The 16576-nt window shown below is 41.9% G+C and overlaps 2 protein-coding genes across 6 annotated transcripts; both read right to left on the reverse strand.

Annotated features, from left to right (window-relative positions):
- Positions 1-1735: 1735 nt before the first annotated feature.
- On the reverse strand, positions 1736-14416 carry plekha2 (pleckstrin homology domain containing A2). Of its 4 annotated transcripts, none has more exons than XM_085180135.1 (12): positions 13549-14416; positions 9991-10151; positions 9805-9861; positions 9349-9397; positions 9122-9219; positions 7893-8024; positions 7632-7721; positions 7476-7544; positions 7236-7306; positions 4855-4918; positions 3285-3362; positions 1736-3167 (listed from the first exon to the last, which is right to left on the reverse strand). In XM_085180135.1, exons 2-12 carry the CDS (start codon positions 10129-10131, stop codon positions 2724-2726), a joined length of 1293 nt encoding a protein of 430 aa, XP_085036261.1. In that variant the 5' UTR covers positions 10132-10151; positions 13549-14416; the 3' UTR covers positions 1736-2723. The 4 variants fall into 4 exon arrangements, with proteins under 4 accessions (XP_085036261.1, XP_085036260.1, XP_085036262.1 ...); XM_085180134.1 differs by having other exon boundaries at positions 13065-14416; XM_085180136.1 differs by having other exon boundaries at positions 1736-3095; positions 12574-14416.
- A 107-nt stretch (positions 14417-14523) lies between these two features.
- On the reverse strand, positions 14524-16491 carry LOC146506859 (uncharacterized). Of its 2 annotated transcripts, none has more exons than XM_085180138.1 (3): positions 16309-16491; positions 15838-15978; positions 14524-15310 (listed from the first exon to the last, which is right to left on the reverse strand). In XM_085180138.1, exons 1-3 carry the CDS (start codon positions 16355-16357, stop codon positions 15093-15095), a joined length of 408 nt encoding a protein of 135 aa, XP_085036264.1. In that variant the 5' UTR covers positions 16358-16491; the 3' UTR covers positions 14524-15092. The 2 variants fall into 2 exon arrangements, with proteins under 2 accessions (XP_085036264.1, XP_085036265.1); XM_085180139.1 differs by having other exon boundaries at positions 15838-15951; positions 16309-16474.
- Positions 16492-16576: the final 85 nt, after the last annotated feature.

Below are 16576 nucleotides of genomic sequence, written 5' to 3' on the forward strand. Positions count from 1 at the left end.
GTCGTACACAGGTACACGTTCCCCAGAATGTCACCCCCTATCCACTTCATTTCTTTTTTTTCTTTCCTAAACCTCGTAAAAATTCAGTCACTGGCTTCATCTCCACTTTTCCTGCCACGTGTTTCTGCTTGGATTTCTCTCATTACCTCCAGGAGCTTTGTCTTTAACAGACTGAAAACTCATTTCAACACAGCTGACATTTCACGAGCACTGAGGGCCTTTTTACCTATACTGACACAATTTAAGCTGTTCAGTTGGAGACATTTCACCCTCACCAGTCGCACAGCTGCCCTAGGAAGCACAGAGGGAAGTGGACAGAGGTCAGGACAGAGTTTTAGGGCAATTTATCTAATGGACTTTGCACTGGATGTGTGAAACACTTCACTTAACTCAGCCTCTGGCCACTCAATTGGCGTGTGCATGCACGCTCGTGTTTGTGTCTATATGTCATGCATGTGTTTTAAGGTGACAGTGTTAAAGGGCAAGTGTGCTGGCACTAACCCTTTGAATGTTTGGAAGTTGGGGATTTTCACCCTTTACAGAGAAAACACATAAAAAGTTTTTAAGACTCACCAGCATCACTTCGATCAAAAGATAACCTTAACGTTACAATGTATTTAGGTTTAAACTCTGTATGGGCATACAAGGCATTACATGACAGAAGGTGGGAAAGTAGTAAACCTTAAAAATCAAAAACAGCCTAAACTAGAGACAATAAAAAGCCTTGTTTTATTCACAAGAAAGAAAATTAAGCTTAATTGCAGGCAGATGAGTGCATATAGCGTCAGAAAACGGAAACAGGAATAAACCTGGTACCACATCAATGAAATCTCAAGGTGAACCTAACAAGGGTGTAAAAAAAACAAAAGGCATAATCTAAGAGGAAACTGTAGTACATGGTGTGAAAGCTGTGACAAAACAAGAAAAAAATCACAAGTAAAAATAAGAAACACAAAGTGCAGATAACATTACCCAAGGCAGTCGCAAATCTGCCCACATAATTCTGCAAAAAGAAAACTGCTTTACCAAACAACTGAGCTAAATTAGTACCATGAAACACTGCAGCATTAGTATGGTACCGTGTTCAAACCAAACGGGAAGAGGTCACAGCTTACTGAAAATTGATCTTTAAGCCAAGTATTAATATTAATAGTGGTGGATACAAAAGTCCTGAGAGGCAAGCAAGAACAAAAGAAATTGCGGCGATCCATTTGCAAACTCTAACTTGTTCTCCATCGAGGGTTTATGAAAAACAAGGGCTGGTTTGGCAAGGTTAATTTTCTAAATTAAATTTTCCCCCTAAAATGCTCTGGCACATTTAAAAAAAAAGGAGGCAAAGGCTGCCAGTGTCAGAACCATTTTTCCAACTCACTTTCTTCTCATGTTGGAAAACAGCTGGAAGAAAAACCTTTTGTGAGAAAAACATGCTTTTCTATGGTTTTTTTCACTGAAAACGAGTAAAAAAAAAAATCATTTCCTGCCCTTTGCCATTTCTGTAATACTTATATTGGCCATGAGAGGGTGACAGGTCCCACTGTGCCATGTGCTAAGCTAAAAGCATTTATGTTAATTTCTTCATCCACTCTTAAAAACAAAGCACATATATTATGTCTTAAGAACTTATCTAAAGTTCCCATCTTGCTTTTCTTTTGACGCACATAGGTGGGTTGGGTTTTCCCAGCATGCTGCGAAAAAACATGCCAGCGGACACAAGCTGAAGTAAATTGTGTTGATACAGATGTTATCGTGCACACAGTCATTAGTGTTACTCTTCTTCGCATCAACTGTACAATCTTCCTAGTACCTTAGAGTTGCTGTTGTGGAAGGCGTGTCAAGCCATGGGTGAACTTGTGTGCTCCCTTTAAGACACAATAATCCAACTAAAGGGAAAACATGCCTGGCTTTGTCTGCTTTAAAAATGGAGTGTTGGCGTAATGTGGCTAAAATGACTATTGCAAGAGCAAAGCCTTTCAGAAAGAGAGCAAATAGATGACATTTAGCAAAAAGTGAATGAAATGTAAAAACATGTTAGCCATTCTTAATTCATACAAACAAGAGAAGAAACAACATAGAGCAGGTTTAGAAATGGATCACCAGATTTTTTTTTCCCCCTTTACTTGCCTCTGAGGGTTTTCATGGCAAAACATATGAAAGACAACAGGTATAAAATGCTTGTTAATTATTATGTGAAGTTTTTCCACACATGATGCCCCTCAAGAGCAAAGGAAAACACTGTTGGCCCAGAAACAAAAAAAAAAAACAAAACACAGAAACACAACCGTCTGATACATTTAAACACAAAAACAAGCTTGGACATAAAAATATATTGTGAATGTGAACACTTGTAACTGGGGTGATAATGGGGTCCTGCTGATAGGAGCAAAGCAACAGAGTGAAAAGCGTGTGCCATCATTTTACAGTCGGCAATAATCAACAAAATCATTCAAGTTTTCAGAGGAAGTTACACTTAGAAAAAAAGGAAAGAGAAAACACTCCGTCTTATCTGTTCACAGTCCTGTGTACAACAAACACTATGCCTCTTAGCCTTCCTGCAGCCGGGTGCATCCTTCATCTGTATAAGTGCTACTTCACCAGTAGGGGGCACCAAGCTCATGGCCTGGCATTGAGGCAGGTGGTCACAGTGGCCCTTCAATAGGAGTCACATTCATTTAAAAACTGGTGTCAGCACAGCCCACGCAGGAGTCTCCTCAAACATCTCTGGATTACACGTCTGTGGTGCGGATGCTGTCGTCATCCAGGCTGAAGGGAAAGCTGCAGCCGGTTTGAGGCTGAGGCTGCGAGCGGTGCCTTCGACGCCCACTCGCCGCATCTGCGGATGCTGTGAGCATCCCCAGTCCACTGGCCGAAGGTGCTGGATGTGTGACGGGGCAAGGATTTTGGGTAGAAAGGGAGTTTGAGGAGGAGGAAGCAGATGAGGAGGTGGAGGAAGAGGAGAGTGGCACAGAGCTGAAGGCGCTGTCCTCATCCTCGTTATCCATGATAGACGGTTCACACGATGGAACGGGTGTCCAGGGCTGCCATCCTGGCGCCACAGAGCAGGACTTCACTAGCTGAGGTCTCCTATCTGCTTCACTCTGCGAACCACGAGATGTAGAGGAAGGATTGTAACTCCGATAGCACGAAGAAGCACGTTTAAAAGAAAAACCCTGCAATTAAAGAGACAAAAGCATCCCCGCTGTCAATCGTAAGCAAGGATTTCCACTTTTCTCCCAATAACTTATAGCTAGAAGTAAAGAATTATCCATTTCTGAAGACAGAGTTACCTTAGAGGGACCCCTGAAATCCTGGATCTTCATCTGAATGTCCCTGATCCAACCATGCATTTCCTCTGGCGAGTCTGTCTGTAGAGAGAAAGGGCCCATGTTATGTTTCATGGTAGCTTTTGTGCCTGTTACCTGCCCTTTAATAAGGCCAAAACGCAACAACAGCAGTCGTCACACGGCGCTGTATACTGTAAGGTAAAGACCCAAAAATCAAACAATGCCCTATGAGCAACCACCTGGCAATGGCGGGAAGGAAAAACTCATTTTTATCAGGAAGAAGCCTCCAACAGAACCAGGCTCAAATTACCCAGCTGCCAAAGGCAGAGCACCAGAATTCGCTTCAGCAGGTAGTGAGGCATCAGCAAAGATATTGCTGGTGTTCGACAGCAACGCAAATATTAATCATAAAAATAGAATGGGAGACAGAGCTTTCAGCTTCCCTGATTTGGAGCAAGCTCCACAGACAAATTCCAAACTGGCAACCCTGGACACTCTTTTCCCTTTTTGATAAAGCTTAAATTTAGGATTGGCTCACATGACCCCGTACCCTTCCTGAGTTACACTACAATACGTCTAGGCTGCTGGTATGAACTGAGCATTTCTTCTTCACTCTCTATGTGTTTATACACCACTTTCCACTTAATCATTAGTTATTAATAATCTCTGGCTGTCTTTCCTCCTGTCCCCCTTTCCCAGCCATAACTGGTCTTGGCAGATCGCCACCCCTTAGCCTGATTCTGCCAGAGGTGTCTTCCTATTAAAAGCGAGTTTTCCCTTCCCACTGTCGTCAGCTGCATGCTTATAGGGGGTCGTCTGATTGTTTGGGTTTTCTATTATTGTAGTGTCTTCATCTTATAATATAAAGCGCCTTAAAGCAACTATTATTGTGCACTACATGGGAATTGCCTGATGTTATCAGAAAAAAAAGCTAGAACAGTACTCAAAAATTATCCTCGGTGGTAACTGTACTTATTGTCATGCGTTTATGTTTGGAAAGAATGCACGACAGGAGATCACTATCCGCTCTCAAGCTATTAAAAGGTGTGTAAGGACTCCAATATTCATCTTTATTTTAGTTTAGATCACTTTTTATTACAGTGTCCACACACGGAATGAGAAGTTGTGGTTATCCTGTTTTTATTTACTTCAGTTTATTATTTGTTTTTCACACTTCCTTTTTTTTCCTTGCACAAACAAACAAAAGCGCTCATGCTTGCAGTCTGTCTATCCCCGCACTTCCTATCTGATCCAGCCCCCAACGCCTCCGTCAGCTGTTCTCCCGGGGGAAAGGAGGGGGAACGGATATTATTGTTGTTATGGTAACAGATGGCTGTGCCCCTTTCACAAAAACAAACTTCGCATGCGCCTTAAAAAAGCGACTGCGCCACACTTCAGCAGCAGAGCATTTAGAGAAAACATGTCGACAGATCAGGACGGTGTCACCAGGGAATACAGAGCTTCTCTGTTCTTATTCAAATATCTAAAAATACAACAGGGACATTGCCTTCATTTCATGAATGCAGGCCTTTTTTTGATGAGTGTTGTATACAAAAGGAGAACAAGGTTTTACCTGAATGTAGAACGTTCGGTTACTGGTGATGATCTCAAAGAGGTTGTCTCTAAGCAGGAGCTCCCTGATGGATGCAAAAAGTTAAAACTTAAAGCAGCTAAAGAAAGGGACAAAAGCTAGAGTGTGTTTTAGTGTCATTTACAATACTTATACATTCAAGTTCAGCAGGTATATACAAATGAATCTAATAGGTTCGCAACTGAAGCTCAACTTCAAGCCTAAAGTGACTAATTATTAAGGGAGAAAGAGAGGTTTCAACAGAGGGGGAAAAACACTGTAACAGTGCATACACTAAGACGGTAGACATGAAACTAAAGTTTGTTTGTAATGTTCATTTATAAAAACTCCAAAAACTCATACTAAAGATCTGAAAAAAAAATTTCCATGTATTTTTTAAGACCATCCACAACTTCTCCAGCTGTCAAGTTGTATTCAGTGGCCAACTTTAATACTGGATCATGAGCTAAAACTATATAAACTATAAACTATATAAAACTTTATCCTGCACTGATATTTAAAAGGGGACCAATGATGATCATTTGCAGTTCCAGTTTTTCTTGGACTCTTGATTTACAGTAGCTGTGAATTTACAATACTAAATAATTCTTAATTTTCTGCAACAGTTCATAATATGGCCAGTGACTAAGGACGTAATCCCCCTGTAATTAAATGGAATTTCTACGTATTTTATTTTAAAGTGTAATCTAATTATATTTACCTACAAATACTTAAAAACATGTATACCTAAAGTGCGCCTTATGTATAAATTCTGGTTTTGCTTACTGACCTCGAACCGATTTTATGTGGTTCACGGCACTCAAACATCTGTCAAAAAATGTCTTAGTGCGCCTTTGGTAAGCAACGAAGCCGCACCGCTTGATGGATTGTCGGAGCATTACGGCTACCGTAGTCAGGAGCCTCGGAGTAATCTGTGTCCAAAACTCCGTCCGCTTCAGGTCCCAAAGTCAAACGTACAATGCGGCATCACTGAGACTTAAAAACTGTCTAAATTCTTTCATCATTAATAAAATGATCAGCTTTGCTGCTTTACCAGGTGTAACAATTAAGTTTAACATCCAGGCATCCATGAAAACAGAATTTATTAAATTTAACAGAGTTAGAAGTTAGCAGGAAGTTAGCTCGCTAGTTTCCACCGAAACATGATGTTCTGACTGAGAGATTTCTGAAAAAATTAAAACGTACAGCTCTGCTATAACTTCCAACATAAATGAAGACAGAAAACGAAACAGCAGTGATGTTTGTAGGGTTACTGAAGTTGGACTAGCTGGTATATAATGATGTGCTACGTGATCGCTAGCATAACATAAACAGTGAAGCTGGAGGATGAATGCTAATGCTTGTTTCGCTTAATGCGCCTTATGGTCCGAAAAATAGGGTACACTAGAATAAAAAGGGGGTAACAAGACGGGTTTCTAGAGGAAACAAACAAAAAAAAATATTGTAAATAAATCTAGGTAGTGCATAACTTGATGTATTTTACAGGAAAAAAGACAGAAATGATACTGTAAGTAATTTTAGATATTTTGTAATTTCTTTGTCGTTTTATGGATAAAAATACAATATTTCCCTGTCTTATACTGTAAGTATGCTGTACTTTTTGGGGCACGGGCCATATTATGAAGTGCATTTCAGTTATGCAATACTTAAAATTACTGTAAGGCATAAAATTACTTACACAGTGTAATTATTTCAGTGTTTCCTGTAAAATCCTGACTTGTTAACACCTTTTGGTAGTCTAACTACCTTTAAGCATTTGTAGGGAAATATAATTAGATTGTAATTTCAAATAAAAAGGTTCAATTTAATTACAGAGGAATTACAGTTTTAGTCATGGGGCGTATTATAAAGTGTAACCCAATTTCCTAATACTGAGCCATGGTGCAGTTCCTCAGTTTATCATCTGTCTAAAGCTATTTGTTTTTGCTCACTTTGAGCCAGCTCTCTTCTGATTAGCTGCCTCTCGCAAACAGAAGGTTTGGGCAGCAGGTGAGAGGAGCTTCTCTGAGAAGGCTCACAGAGTTATGAATAGAAAAAAAATAATCTGGGTTTAGATCAGACTGAAGCCTACACGTTTGGCTCATAACGATCACATGTTGACCTCATTATTTCAAACTTTCACTACCTTTGTTCACACCATTTATAACTTATATTTAAGGGCCCCTTTTAAAACCTGTGAAACTCATCTAAAAATGATAAGGATAAACTTGTCCATACATGCAATGCAACACTTTAAAACCGGTTAAGAGTGCATCATCTGCTCACGTGCAAGTATTCACAATTGTTTACATAGTATAGCAATAACCAGACAGAGGGAAAGCAAAAATGCTGGCAGACTCAGACAACTTTTATGTTTTACTCACCCCGACTTGACGAGGCATTCATGCACCTTCTGAATGTCCCTCAGTGGAATAGATCGGATAAAATCTTTCTCCTAGGACAGATTTTTTGTTTTTGTATTATTGTGGGTTATTTTTTTAATGTTTTGGCTGCTATAACACTGTAGTTTTCAAAATTTTGGAACAAAAATATTCAGAAAAGATAACAGTCACTCTTAAGCATGTAGATACAGGGGCAAAAACATGAAAACCCTGGTTTCTCACCGACTCAGTCTTGTAGTAATTGACTGCGTTGTCATCCAGGGTGAAAAACCGCCTCTTCCAGCTCTTCCTCTGAAACACATACCACATTACCATTTCCACACTCATGCTGTTTTTTACTCAGACTCAGTCTCAGTCTGAACCTGTTATGAGACTCACCACATTTCCCTGTTTAACACAGTAACCACATCTCAGCAAACCCGGCCTGTTGCCCTTCCTCTCTCTCCCTTCCGTCTCTTCATTGTCGTTCTGAAACATTTCATGAAAACCATCTTTATTATCACTTTAGATATCATGGTCACGGAAACCAACACTGTCGATAACTCAGACTAGCTTAGCACACCGCATTTTTGTGTGCTTTTGCCACAGTTTTGATTCTTATAATGCTAAAAAAGTGTGTGTGTGGCCTATTCATTTTACCTGAATAGGAGTGTGCACCACCACGCCGCCAATAATCTCAGCCTTGTAGGCCTGTTGTCTCTTCCCTCCTTGAGCGTCACTGATCACTGTGGTCACATCAGGCCTCACAGGTGCAGGGCAAGACTTAGGCACCTGTGAACAGACGGGACACCTCTGAGAGCAAATAAAAGGACTTAATTGTTTAATTTCCACAGCCGCTCTTCCTCACTCTGGGAATACTTTCTTAGTCATACGCTTGCCACAACACCGTGACTGTTTTACTGCAGAGATAACTGAAAAACACCTCAAATGTCATCTGCTATGAGAGATTGCAAGCTTTCTCAAAGTCCACCGATGCACGAAAGCGCAACCAAGTGTATCCAAGCAAATAAAGCCCACTAGACACGCGAATGTTAGCGTGGGGTGTATATCAAGTAGGGAGCAGGAAAAGAAGAAAAACAACAGAATTGCAGGTGCATGCTGGTCATACAGTAAAAACAATAGTACGGCTGTGTGATGCTGTGCTGCATTTTCTGCTTTCAGAGCCGTTATCTAGCCTACAGTTTCTCAAAACTGGTCATACAGCTGAATCATTCAGCTAAATGTATAATTTCCTAATAAACTGCAACACATCTAGCTCAAACAGACAAATATTAAGAGATGCATTTTAATAACTTTACTCCCCCCCCCCCCCCCCCTGCAATTACGTCATGATTTCCTTTTTTACACTCGCTCAGAAAAAGAAAAGAAAAGATGAAAGAAAAAAAAAAAAGGCGGCAGAGCAGCCCTGCCCTCGATGGGGAAGTGAAAAAGAGTGAACAGTGCCGCTTCCTGTGTCAGTGAGCAGGTGAGAGAGGCAGAGAGACACTCTTCTCTGTTACCTTCCATCAGGAGACATCTGAATATCACTGATCAACGAGGCTCCCGGACATTTCATTGAGCTCACACAAATATTATGCAAATACATATGAACAAGTTTCGACACCTTCACCACAGTGACGTTTGTGTTAACACCCCTCTTCTTGCACATCCACAGTTTCCTCATTCAGCAATGTGTGTGTGTGTCTGTGTGTGAAGGGGTATCTGTGGGCAACGGGCTGGCATTTGCAGCCGCCTGGGTCAAACTGGTTTCAGTCCCACCGCAGCAAAATTGCAGCTTCCTGCACTCAGGTGGAAACAACCCCCACTCCCCCACCCTAACACCACCAATAACTGCTAGATCAAGCATTTTCTCATGTAACGGCACTTACTGTTATCTTGCTGGCCTTGTTGAGAGCAGCCACCCAGTCTCTCATGTCGGTCACATCATTGGCTTGCAGGAAGTACCGTCGCGAAAGTGCATTGATGACTGCCGGAGAAGAAATCATTTCCGTAAATATCCACATTAAATGCAATGGACAATACTATCACATATGGGAGATTGTGTGATTGTGAACCATTTCATCAGCGTCACTCTGTTCCTCCCTAAAAAACTCACCAAAGCAGAACTCTGTCTTGGGCTTTTGCTTTGTTGTAGCTTCACTCACCTGAGGATAGAAGAAGAGAAAAGAAATATGAATATAAACTGAAAGGAGTGAAAAAAAAACAGGAATAGAAGATTCACATTTTTGACATAGATCTGACTGAGTGTCCAGGGAGAAGCCGTCAGCGCTGCAGTGCAGAGGAGCCAGATGTCATTATCTGTGGTTACCTCAGTGAGCGCGCTGACATCTGGAAAACTTCACAGCGTCTGCCTCAGCTCTGCGCTGCATGTGACCGTTAACTAGAGATAACTCTGACCTCTTTGTGTATCTATGAACTCTTGCACGAATTTGCATGCTATTTGTGTGTATTCTGTGAATTCTTGTGTGCTCGCATTTTAGATATCTAAGTTGGTGCGCTGGACTTTACTGTATGCAACCACACTGCGGAGTCAGTCATGAAAGTGGTTTACCTTAGAGATGTAGGTTAATTTCAGGCTGCCAACAGAGCTGGCTCCACTGGGCAGGTTCTGCATACAAACATAAATACACAGACTCGTCGTTGGCTCAGAGTCCAAGGTTATATGACCACTATTGGTCAATTTCATTTCCTCTTGCTATTTGTGAAAGTGTGGGTCGTGCATGCGCGTGTGGAGCACCTGAGGGTTGTCCATATACCACAGCAGTGCATTTCCCTGCGTGTCAAGGATGAAGTATCGTCTCTGGAAACGGCAGCTGTTCTCCTTCTCTTCGATGTCCAGGAAGCCGCACACACGGTTCAACCGGTCCACGTACGGCATGCTGTCGATATCACATATCACTGAGGACAGACGGACAGTTAGGAAGAGAAAGATTCGAGTGGGATGGACAAAGAGAGACAACATGTGAAGGGAGCAACAGGAGGCAAAGACAGGCAGATGTGGAGGATAAATCATCTTTCATTTAGTGTTCAAGCGCACACAGGCATGCATGCGCGCACACACGCAGGAAGAAATAGACCACTCGCACTCAGCAGTTTTTCATGTGACGTGATTGAGGCTGTGCAGCAAACCCTGAAGCCCGAGGCTGAGCTGAGGCCCTCCACCACAGCCAAAAATTACAGACTGCACTCATGATCTGCACACACGCACATTTCCATTGGCCAGAGAAGAGAGAGGAGCAAGGAGAGAGGAGAGAGGAAAGGCAGGGAGCGAGGGAGGGAAGAGAGAAGATGAGAGGAGGGGGAGAAAGCTGGTGAGATGTGTTCATTGAAACAATGCCATGCGTGTGAATCACCAAGCTGCTGACTGATTCCTCAACACAGTCGAGGCTCATTCAGCCCAGAGAGCCTCAGCTCTATAGACTTTCAATTACATTTTATCAATTGGCAAACATCTCATAGTATTTATTTTTCTAATGGGGAACCACAAGGCTTATGGCTTCATTTATTTTCTTGTCCTCCTTAAGTTGCCAAAGGAACTTTCACTGTTGACGGAGCCTCGTTTGCATCTCTGTCAACGAAATGTGAAGTAATCACAAAGACAAACTCCAAAGTTGGATGCACCCAGTAAAATAAATAATCAAATAAATTAATAGATCCATTTAGAAGATCCTTACTAGATTTAAATCTATGGAAAAACTTGAATGTAATGAGGCCACAAAGGTAATATGATGGCAAACTAGGCCACATCTGTGACTGATCTTTTTATACAAGACCAAAAATTATAACGTGACAGTCATATAAAATACATAATCAAGACTGAATGGCCGTGCGCCCTGCCAGTACTTTTTTACGGGCTCGTCCTGGCTCGGAAGCCTTCAGGAGATGGAAATTATCAACATTTCCATGAAAATATTCAGACAACCCGCTCAGAGGAACAGAGGACAAACACAGACTATGTCTTCACCGTGCCGATGAATCTCCAGTGAATCTATTTTTGAGTTCATGGGTAAGAAAATGTTTCATTTTGAAACTGCTTTGAAAAAATTAGTGGGTTGTGCTTCTGATGTGTTAGTCTGCTGCTATTTAAATAGGTCAAAGATACAGAGGCGCTCTACAGAAAGTCTTGGTGTAATGGAAAAATGAAAACGATGCCACAGAGGTCAGCTCTGACAGTAGCACACTCCCCACACATGCATCCATGTGCACAATAAACCATTTTGGGCATCAGAAAACATCTGGCTTAGCCATTATAAAGACAAGCAGCGGCGAAGCTGTGGCATCTTTGGTAAAACTACATTGACAAATGTTATTTCAACTGTCTTTACATTTCTATCAAGTACCTTAGCTTTGAAACGTGGCAGGATAATATAAACAGAGCAATCATCAGTTTGTGTGCAGGAAAACAGAATGTACAGATCACAGCAGCGATATTAATTGGCTTATACCACATCCAAGGTAATGAAATGAAACCCACCTACAGCACCTTTACATATCTGCTTCATCTGTGTGCAAACACAACACAGTCTGGCAGAAACTGATAGTAAATCTCTTAGACCAATGTGTGGCATGTCTGAGAGGTTTAGTCATGTTCTTCTTAATCGTTGGGGGAACTTGTTACGGACATATTACAGCAGTGCAGCATCTTTTTTTCTGCCTGGTAAATGCTTTACTTTGTTCTCAGATTTATCAAAGTTCACCCCAGAGCTGCTAAAGACAGGCTCGGTAGTTCTTCCTCTGGCATTTGAGTTAACTTTGAGGTGTGCAAAACAGTGAATAGCTCCTTAATAAAATAAAAATAAAAATACAGTTTGTTGTGTCATCAAACAATCTGCACCCAAGTAGTTTCAACACTCCCTACAATCACTTTTATGTAAAATTTAATAAATAAATAAAATGATCTTAAAGGATTATACAAAAGCAGAAATCCGGATCTTGAAATCCGGAACACAATTGGGGGGTTTTCGTCTAGTCTGGAGCGCTATTTTAAGATGTTTGGCATTTTGTGGACCAGTTAATCGAGCAAATCGTTTAACTGACAGTAAAAGCAGCGGCGTGGAGCACGCCCCTGGATACCAAGCTTGACTGCCATGCGCGTGCATGTCCAACGTGATTATGAGCATGCAATGAAAAGTGTCAAAATGTGATCAGGCGCAATTACTCAGCAACACCTGACAGACATTACATTTGTTCAGCTCAGATGACCTGCACTGACTCACCAGATCCAACGACTCAACGGACAGCCACACCTACTGTACCGCGCGCGCGCGCACGCACGCACACACACACAATATCACAAAGTACCCCTGTCGACTTAACTTACCCGCTATGGAGAGTCGGCGTGCGCCAAAGCCAGCGCCCCGCAGGGCTACGAAGCAGCGGAGAGAGACGCGAGTTTGGTGAACAGAAGCATGCTAAATAAAGTTTTTAAAACCTAAAATAAGCCGTGGATATTCGCAAGACCGGCGTGCGTGAAACTCCGACACCCTCTTCAATTTGTTAGTGTGATCCGATTACAGAAGACTTGTCCTTTTTTCCGGGTTGGACGTTTCGTTATTAGAATAAACCAGCCCCGGATGTGATCTATGCGTCCCATGAGCACAAGCAGGGCTCTCCTCCTCCTCCTGTCTGCTGCTGCTTTAATCTGAACAGGTCTGTCACACACACACACTACTTTTATCTTCAGTTTTAAGTTGCAAAAAAAACGACAAACACGAGACGCTCAGATGAACCCGGTAGTTCACATAGAACAGCTGAAAGGGAAGGGAGTGTAAACCTGGATAAACAGGAATACAAGACTCACAGTGTCATTACCGCTGGTAGGTGAGGCTGACAGGTGCGAGATGTTATGCCAAAAACAGTTGGTGCTTTAAAATATATATATAAGCCTAAAGTTAAAGGTTCTCCACCAAAAGCGGGGCTGTTGTTCAAATTTAAAGATATTAACTGCCTCACGGGAACCCTTTAAAATGCTGTTTTAAACGCTTTCACACATTAAAAAGGGGAAAAAAAAAAATCAACTTCGTCGTGTGGTTGTAAGTGTATTTGTTGATAGATCTCCTCTGCAGACCTTTAACCCCATAAATTCTCGTGTCACATGACCACAGTGTCATCAATAGCAGCCGCACGCCTGCATGAAAGTCCTGCATTATTTAGATAAAGAGAAAACGGTCGTTATGCCGATTAGTGCGTGCTATTGGAAGAGTGTTGTAGCTGCATGTGATCCCGTGCAACAAAAATATGCAAAACATATCCCATGAAAAAGCATTTGTGGTTATCAGACTTATAATTTACTAACCTTATATCCCGAAGCACGACCGTTGAAGCACGACAAAGCACTAGTGTAGCCCAGTGCTATCAGAGACAAACATCCAAAGTTAAAGAAGACACATCAAAAGCAAATATATGCAAGTGTGGAGGAGTTTAAGGCTGTCAGTCAAAGGTGTTCATGGAAATTCAGGCTTTAAACTTATACAGAAAGGATCCTTTTTAACACATTACCTTATTGGCAGTTTCTATGGCTACTTAAGCTGAAGAGCTCATATATAAAACTTTAGCAAGTATCTTAAATTTGTCTAACTTGCAAAACAGCAACTTCAGTGTTAAATGTTGTGTAAAATAATAAGTCATCCATTTGACATTGCCACAGGATGTAAAGAAACTCAGCGTATTCTAATAAAATGCTTAAAGCCTGCTTTATTCCACCTTTACACAAAAGTGACCACAATTGAGGTCTGTGATAAAACACGAGTGATTAAAAAAAAGAGGGCTTAAAAGGTGAACTGACCTGACTTCTCAGTTTCAACATCTCACTCCAAGTTTAGTCAAGATTCTGGTTTTAAAGTTTTCACACATGTAAAGTCTCTCCTGGATCTGAGCACGACACCTTTGTAAGTGCTGAAATAACAAATATCTACATTCACAGGAGGGATTCTGTGTTCACTTTTGTTGCTTTCGGCAAAATTGTGTCCTCCTGTTAAGAGGAAGTGGTTGCACGTCATATGACCTGCCTCAGGACTGAGACCTACCTCACTGATTTCATATCCTGTGGCGACTGCACAGAAATTAATTTACACTGTTGCAAAAGGAAGCTTTGAAGTTTCAGCAGACCCTTCTGTTGCTGCTGAAAATCACAGACTGAATGTTTCCTTTACTGTACAGAAGACGCCCAAGGTGTGCTTTTACATCAGAGACATTAACATAAACACAAATTTAGTGAGGAGCAGTGTGTCAAATGCCACACTTTACCATGCACTGCACCCACACACGAAACAAGGGTGTGATTAGGTCTTTATTCAGACAAGCTTGCATACAGATAAAATAACAAAGCATCATCAGACAATTTTAAACCTTTTAAATCAGTTTCAGATTACCGTGCGAAAGAGATTCGTTTTGTGGTTCTATGGTGTGAAGCAAGCTAGCTGTGCACTAAACTAGTGAGGCACCCCAGCACTTAGTTACCAAAACCACACCCGAGTCCCCCCCTGGGTGCATCAGAGTGAGCTGCTCTTAACTTTGTACACATTTATTCAGCACAAACACTCTCCAGGTTCAAATCCTCTTAAATTCAACAAGCTGCTACAGAGAACAAGGGTACTGTTTGAGAGGATGATAACTTAGACAAAGGAAGCTGCTTTAAAGCAGCTTATACCTGCAGAACAGACCACACTCCCTTCCACCACAGCCGTCAAAAACCCTCGTTAAAACTTGATATTTGTCACAAACCACATGAAACTCTCTGCAACTCAAATCCCTTTTTTGAACTTAAAAATAAAACAGATAAAGAGGAGGTGATGAATCACTGGAAGGAAAACAAAACAAAAAAAAGGGGGGAGGAGGAATTTACAGCTGACTCAAGGCCATACGCAGCAGCAGGGCTGTGATCAGCAGGACTGGGCTGGAAGAAATTGCCCCTGTGCTGTTGTGATGACCACCGTGGCTGTGACTCTTGTGGGGCCCGTTACAGTCATCGCCAAAGCAGCAATGCATCTTGGCTCCGGAAGTGCCGCTGTTAGCCTTCTCACAGAAGGCCTTGTATGTGCACGACTTCATAACTGTGTCTGAAAGAGATCAGGTCAGAGAGGGTGACGGGTAAGCTGCGTTGAAGTAACTGAAGACTTTCCAAGCACGCAAATGGACACACACATAAAAGATGTCATGTGACCAATATGTGAAAAAAACTTTAGATCATTTTAGTGCTTAGAATATCATCAGATGCATCTGATCTGTTACAAATTCACTCTGTGAAATAACAATCTCAGATTTTTGTTACCAACACAAAAAGGTCTTGCCACAGCCCCTTCAGCTAAATGCACGAGAAAAGAGAAGCAGCTAAGTGAGTTTTATTAGTTTGTGGTTTATGGATTTTAATATTGACTAAAAAAAAAACTATTTATATGGAAATGGAAACTGTTTGAGCAGTATTTTAAGGAGCACTGGTTTCCTGAATCTGTGACACAATCAAGCATTGGGTTGTCAGTGTTGTGCTGACCTCTAGTGAGGCACTACTGTATCCAGCCACATCATACTGGTTCTGCTTGTTTTTCTGTGTGTTTGTACATGTATATGTGTGTGAGTGTTTACTCACTGGGCCCTGTGATGGTGGAGCAGGCATCAGCGTACTGAGGACAGGGGGTGGAGCCCTGACGGTTGCAGTCTTCCTCATTGGACGCCACGCATGTGTGACATTTGAGAGCATGGCCTTCACAGACAGAACAGGAGAGAGTGCCTGGCTTGAGACTAAGCATGCATATTCAAAAAGTGGCTGCAAGCATGCAGATATGCAACCACCTTCTTATTAGTCCATTCACCCGTAGACACAGGTGTAAGCACACACACACACACACACACACTGAGCAGAGTATCCAGCTTCTGTTGCCTCCTACAATTTGAGACTGGGGAACATCTGCACACACTCAAAGGTATTTAAGTATGTCCAACAGACAGGCTTAATTTGAAATATAGTGACTAATTCTCCCCCAAAAATGGATTCTCTCCACCACAAAGTCTCCAATTAGTATGTAATCAGCCAAGTTGATCCCTTCTCCTAAAAACTTACTGTGGCAGGCCAGAGAGATGAGCAGCAGCACAGCCAGAGCAGTCTTCATGGCAGCAGGGCGATGGGTCACTGTGTCTTTTCAAGAGTCCAGAGAAAGAGTGGATGAGCCGAGATGAGCGTCTGATGGAGGAGACACGGGAGGTTGAGGTGGAGCTGGAGGGGAAGGTGTCTGAGGGCATTAAAGTCTTATCGTTGTAATCTCCATCTATGATGCACAGCCAGCACACTGCTGTAATTGACTTAAAGCAAGCTTTCCCAGGGAGAGACA

This window comes from Neolamprologus multifasciatus, chromosome 12, assembly GCF_963576455.1.
Source record: "Neolamprologus multifasciatus chromosome 12, fNeoMul1.2, whole genome shotgun sequence".
NCBI lineage: Eukaryota > Metazoa > Chordata > Actinopteri > Cichliformes > Cichlidae > Neolamprologus > Neolamprologus multifasciatus.